Source organism: Oncorhynchus mykiss, chromosome 21 (assembly GCF_013265735.2).
Source record: "Oncorhynchus mykiss isolate Arlee chromosome 21, USDA_OmykA_1.1, whole genome shotgun sequence".
Taxonomy (NCBI): domain Eukaryota; kingdom Metazoa; phylum Chordata; class Actinopteri; order Salmoniformes; family Salmonidae; genus Oncorhynchus; species Oncorhynchus mykiss.
Genome location: NC_048585.1, coordinates 5,420,637 through 5,427,052, shown reverse-complemented (window position 1 = coordinate 5,427,052; position 6,416 = coordinate 5,420,637). Strand labels below are relative to the sequence as shown.

General features: G+C 45.6%; 1 protein-coding gene across 1 annotated transcript; it reads left to right on the top strand.

Annotated features, from left to right (window-relative positions):
• Nucleotides 1-426: 426 nt before the first annotated feature.
• On the top strand, nt 427-6,179 carry LOC118942837 (beta-2-microglobulin-like). Its single transcript, XM_036956672.1, has 4 exons — nt 427-571; nt 883-1,155; nt 2,987-3,023; nt 6,107-6,179. The coding sequence occupies exons 1-3, from the start codon at nt 508-510 to the stop codon at nt 2,998-3,000; spliced, it is 351 nt and encodes a 116-aa protein (XP_036812567.1). The 5' UTR covers nt 427-507; the 3' UTR covers nt 3,001-3,023; nt 6,107-6,179.
• Nucleotides 6,180-6,416: the final 237 nt, after the last annotated feature.

The window sequence follows — 6,416 nt, the reverse complement described above, 5'->3', positions numbered from 1 at the left end:
ATATTTTTGTTCACCATACTTTTATTGTGGCTATACTGTACCTAGCCTTTAACCATACTTTATTGTGACTATACTGTACCTAGCCTTTAGCTATACTTTATTGTAGCTATACTGTACCTAGCCTTTAACCATACTTTATTGTAGCTATACTGTACCTAGCCTTTAACCATACTTTATTGTGACTATACTGTACATGACTTTGCTTTTTCAACATACTTTTATCTCAATGCGTTATATGTGCAACATTGTAACTAATAAAATGAAGACTGCGTCAACTTTGTAACTGACTGCATCGGGCTGCCTAAAGAAGCATCCACAGGAGAAGACTGCATAACAACTGTGAAGTAGGATTTTCAATTGGTGCATAAATCGAAAGAGGGTGTGCCTTCACTACATTGAAGGAAAATATATATTTCACTTTCAGTTTCATTTCTTCGTTTGCGACAGTCGGTTTTGTCCTGTTTGACATATTTTTCAGCGTTGGAAAGACTTGGAAAAAAAGAAATAATGAAAACGCTTTTGTCCGTAGTTGCATTCTGCGTCGTGTTGGTGACCATAAACGCAAAAGAATGTCAGTAAAGTATAGGAATTACTTTGTAATTATGATTAGGCTATATTGATGGGATTGTGTTGTGTACGATCTTAATTTGAAAGGCCTCACCAACGACGTTCCTGAAAACAATTATGTATTTCCTTAATTTATGTCTTAAGTCGACAGCAAATGTGTACTTTGTATGGGTTACACTTTTTAAGCAAATGTATATTGAGCAGAGAGATTACTCTTTTATTTTTATAGTGAGAATAAGATAATAAACTTCTGTGATAGAGCATATGTGTGTGCGGGCGCCTGCCTGACTGTACCATTCCCACCTCCCCCTGTAGCTCCCCCCAAGGTGCAGGTGTACAGCCGTAACCCAGGGGAATATGGGAAGGACAACACCCTGATCTGTCACGTGAGTGGCTTCCACCCCCCTGACATCAGCATCCAGCTCCTGAAGAACGGCGTGGAGATCCCCGACGCCAAGCAGACAGACCTGGCCTTCGAACAGGGATGGCAGTTCCACCTCACCAAGAGTGTTGGATTCACACCAGCCAGCGGAGAGGAGTATACCTGCAGAGTCCGCCACCTGAAGAATCTGAAGACCTACACCTGGGGTGAGTTACTAGTGTAGTTAGAGGAGTACACCTGGGGTGAGTTACTAGTGTAGTTAGAGGAGTACACCTGGGGTGAGTTACTAGTGTAGTTAGAAGAGTACACCTGGGGTGAGTTACTAGTGTAGTTAGAGGAGTACACCTGGGGTGAGTTACTAGTGTAGTTAGACGAGTACACCTGGGGTGAGTTACTAGTGTAGTTAGAGGAGTACACCTTGGGTGAGTTACTAGTGTAGTTAGAGGAGTACACCTGGGGTGAGTTACTAGTATAGTTAGTAGTTAGAGGAGTACACCTGGGGTGAGTTACTAGTGTAGTTAGATGAGTACACCTGGGGTGAGTTACTAGTGTAGTTAGAGGAGTACACCTGGGGTGAGTTACTAGTATAGTTAGTAGTTAGAGGAGTACACCTGGGGTGAGTTACTAGTGTAGTTAGAGGAGTACACCTGGGGTGAGTTACTAGTATAGTTAGTAGTTAGAGGAGTACACCTGGGGTGAGTTAGTAGTTAGAGGAGTACACCTGGGGTGAGTTACTGGTGTAGTTAGAGGAGTACACCTGGGGTGAGTTACTAGTGTAGTTAGAGGAGTACACCTGGGGTGAGTTACTAGTGTAGTTAGAGGAGTACACCTGGGGTGAGTTACTAGTGTAGTTAGAAGAGTACACCTGGGGTGAGTTACTAGTGTAGTTAGAGGAGTACACCTGGGGTGAGTTACTAGTGTAGTTAGAGGAGTACACCTGGGGTGAGTTACTAGTGTAGTTAGAGGAGTACACCTGGGGTGAGTTACTAGTGTAGTTAGAGGAGTACACCTGGGGTGAGTTACTAGTGTAGTTAGAGGAGAACACCTGGGGTGAGTTACTAGTGTAGTTAGACGAGTACACCTGGGGTGAGTTACTAGTGTAGTTAGATGAGTACACCTGGGGTGAGTTACTAGTGTAGTTAGAGGAGTACACCTGGGATGAGTTACTAGTATAGTTAGTAGTTAGAGGAGTACACCTGGGGTGAGTTACTAGTATAGTTAGTAGTTAGAGGAGTACACCTGGGGTGAGTTAGTAGTTAGAGGAGTACACCTGGGGTGAGTTACTGGTGTAGTTAGAGGAGTACACCTGGGGTGAGTTACTAGTGTAGTTAGAGGAGTACACCTGGGGTGAGTAACTGGTATAGTTAGTAGTTAGAGGAGTACACCTGGGGTGAGTTACTAGTGTAGTTAGAGGAGTACACCTGGGGTGAGTTACTAGTGTAGTTAGTAGTTAGAGGAGTACACCTGGGGTGAGTTACTAGTATTGTTAGTAGTTAGAGGAGTACACCTGGGGTGAGTTACTAGTGTAGTTAGAGGAGTACGCCTGGGGTGAGTTACTAGTGTAGTTAGAGGTGTACACCTGGGGTGAGTTACTAGTGTGGTTAGAGGAGTACACCTGGGGTGAGTCACTAGTATAGTTAGTAGTTAGAAGAGTACACCTGGGGTGAGTTACTAGTGTAGTTAGTAGTTAGAGGAGTACACCTGGGGTGAGTTACTAGTATAGGTAGTAGTTAGAGGAGTACACCTGGGGTGAGCTACTAGTATAGTTAGTAGTTAGAGGAGTATACCTGGGGTGAGCTACTAGTATAGTTAGTAGTTAGAGGAATACACCTGGGGTGAGCTACTAGTGTAGTTAGTAGTTAAAGTACAGCTGCAGAGTCCCACACATACACACGTTGCTAAGTTCTATTTCAGAATCTGACTTCAGTGTGTGTGTGTGTGTGTGCGTGTGTGCGTGTGTGTGCGTGTGTGTGAGAGAGAGTTAATCATAATGTGCCATTGACTGACAGAAACCAACTTTTCCTATTTCCTCTACAGAATCAGATATGTAAGGCTTCGGTGTTCATCGCTGCAGGTGTGTATGTCTGATCATTTCATTTGTAGAGAAACAGTCTATTTAGCTGGCAGTTCTTTAGCTTTGGTCACTAACAATCTCTGGTTATTGTAATACTGTAGAGAACTGAATAGGGCTGGCTGGACAATATGGTAGGGCTGGGCGATATTTAACAATAAATTAAATGATCCAGGTTACATTGTTGACAGCACATTGTTTAAAGTTGTGCACTTTAAATGTAGCCTACAGCTCTTGAGGACAAAGTAATTGTTTTAATCTTCAAGCTAATGTTTCTCTCATGGACTATCGGGGTTGCATTTTACATGAACAGGCGTTTTACTATCATAGCATTTAGCCCTCTGGTCAGCCCTGACAATGGTATGCTGTCTTCCCTACTTCTAAAAACGGTGAGTCTACAGCACCAACGGAGGGTCTGTCAGAATCAATCAGTTCTATGACTTCTTTCACTGTTACTGTTAGCCTAGGCTACTGTTAGCCCAAACACTGTTACTGTTAGCCTAGGTTACTGTTAGCCCAAACACTGTTGCTGTTAGCCCAGGACTTCTGTTAGCCCAAACACTGTTGCTGTTAGCCGAGGCTATTGTTAGCCAAACACTGTTGCTGTTAGCCTAGGCTACTGTTAGCCCAAACACTGTTACTGTTAGCCTAGGTTACTGTTGGCCCAAACACTGTTACTGTTAGCCTAGGTTACTGTTAGCCCAAACACTGTTGCTGTTAGCCCAGGACTTCTTTTAGCCCAAACACTGTTGCTGTTAGCCGAGGCTATTGTTAGCCAAACACTGTTGCTGTTAGCCTAGGCTACTTTTAGCCCAAACATTGTTGCTGTTATCCGAGGCTATTATTAGCCAAACACTGTTGCTGTTAGCCTAGGCTACTGTTAGACAAACACTGTTACTGTTAGCCTAGGCTACTGTTAGCTCAAACACTGTTGCTGTTAGCCGAGGCTACTGTTAGACAAACACTGTTACTGTTAGCCTAGGCTACTGTTAGACAAACACTGTTACTGTTAGCCTAGGCTACTGTTAGACAAACACTGTTACTGTTAGCCTAGGCTACTGTTAGACAAACACTGTTACTGTTAGCCTAGGCTACTGTTAGCTCAAACACTTTTAACACATCCTACGGTGTTGTTTGACATCCTACAGTGTTGTTTGACATCCAACGGTGTTGTGGTGTTGTTTGACACCATACGGTGTTGTGGTGTTGTTTGACATCCTACGGTGTTGTTCGACATCCTACGGTGTTGTTCGACATCCTACAGTGTTGTACAACATCATACGGTGTTGTTTGGCATCCTACGGTGTTTGGCATCCTACGGTGTTGTTTGACATCCTACGGTGCTGTTTGGCATCCTACGGTGCTGTTTGGCATCCTACAGTTTTGTTTGACATCCTACGGTGTTGTTTGGCATCCTACAGTGTTGTTTGTTGTTTGACATCCTACGGTGTTGTTTGACATCCTACGGTGTTGTTTGACATCCTACGGTGTTGTTTGACATCCTACGGTGTTGTTTGACATACTACGGTGTTGTTTGGCATCCTACGGTGCTGTTTGGCATCCTACAGTTTTGTTTGACATCCTACGGTGTTGTTTGGCATCCTACAGTGTTGTTTGTTGTTTGACATCCTACGGTGTTGTTTGACATCCTACGGTGTTGTTTGACATCCTACGGTGTTGTTTGACATCCTACGGTGTTGTTTGACATACTACGGTGTTGTTTGGCATCCTACGGTGTTGTTTGGCATCCTACAGTGTTTGACATCCTACGTTGTTGTTTGGCATCCTACAGTGTTTGGCATCCTACGGTGTTGTTTGGCATACTACGGTGTTGTTTGACATCCTACGGTGTTGTTTGGCATCCTACGGTGTTGTTTGACATCCTACGGTGTTGTTTGACATCCTACGGTGTTGTTTGACATGACAACGAATGAAAAGTTATAGAACAGCTGCATAGTTGTCATCAAAGTCTTGAACACAAGACTAGTGTGAAGTGGGGTCTCCTCCTGGTCGAGCAAAACACTATCCTGAAACATCGCTCCCCGAGTGACAGGGGCGGGGCTAGATCTGAAACATCGCTCCCTGAGTGACAGGGGGCGGGGCTAGATCTGAAACATCGCTCCCCGAGTGACAGGGGCGGGGCTAGATCTGAAACATAGCTCCCCGAGTAACAGGGGGCGGGGCTAGATCTGAAACATAGCTCCCCGAGTGACAGGGGGCGGGGCTAGATCTGAAACATCGCTCCCCGAGTGACAGGGGGCGGGGCTAGATCTGAAACATCGCTCCCGAGTGACAGGGGGCGGGGCTAGATCTGATACATTGCTCCCCGAGTGACAGGGGGCGGGGCTAGATCTGAAACATCGCTCCCCGAGTGACAGGGGGCGGGGCTAGATCTGAAATATCGCTCCCCGAGTGACAGGAGGCGGGGCTAGATCTGAAACATTGCTCCCCGAGTGACAGGGGGCGGGGCTAGATCTGAAACATTGCTCCCCGAGTGACAGGGGGCGAGGCTAGATCTGAAACATCGCTCTCCGAGTGACAGGGGGCGGGGCTAGATCTGAAACATCGCTCCCCGAGTGACAGGGGGCGGGGCTAGATCTGAAACAATGCTCCCCGAGTGACAGGGGGCGGGGCTAGATCTGAAACATCGCTCCCCGAGTGACAGGGGGCGGGGCTAGATCTGAAACATCGCTCCCCGAGTGACAGGGGGCGGGGCTAGATCTATGTGGAAAGCGGCATGGAGAGGAGAGAGATGACTCAAGTAGCAGAGTAAACTATAAAAACGGATGTTATACACAGCGGAGTCGCGTGTAATTTAACAAACCTAACATTGAAATACCTTTTTATAGAAGGTGAAGTAAAAACCCAAACTGGTCCGTGCATCAATACCGGTGTATTGTCAAATATGGTATATCGACTGTCATTCGGGGAGCGATGTTTCAGATCTAGCCCCGCCCCCAGCCCTAGTACTGCATACTGTGTAATATATACACTTTACTGAAGTAAGCATGAACCATTGTGGAAATGAAACGTTGATGAGATTAATGACTTCTTGTTGATGTTGTTGTTGTTGTTGACAACCACAGAATACACCAGCCTCTGAGAATCTCCACTCCGGACATTCCTGGGAATCATCTCCACAACACTGTCCTGTCTAAACTCATCTCCACAACACTGTCCTGTCAAAACTCATCTCCACAACACTGTCCTGTCAAAACTCATCTCCACAACACTGTCCTGTCAAAACTCATCTCCACAACACTGTCCTGTCAAAATCATCTCCACAACACTGTCCTGTCTAAATCATCTCCACAACACTGTCCTGTCAAAATCATCTCCACAAAACTCATCTCCACAACACTGTCCTGTCTAAACTCATCTCCACAACACTGTCCT

Coding starts and splice junctions, on each gene's coding strand:
- LOC118942837 (XM_036956672.1), top strand. CDS start 508: ATGAAAACGCTTTTGTCCGTAGTTGCATTCTGCGTCGTGTTGGTGACC. Junction 572..882: donor GACCATAAACGCAAAAGAAT/GTCAGTAAAGTA, acceptor CTCCCCCTGTAG/CTCCCCCCAAGGTGCAGGTG.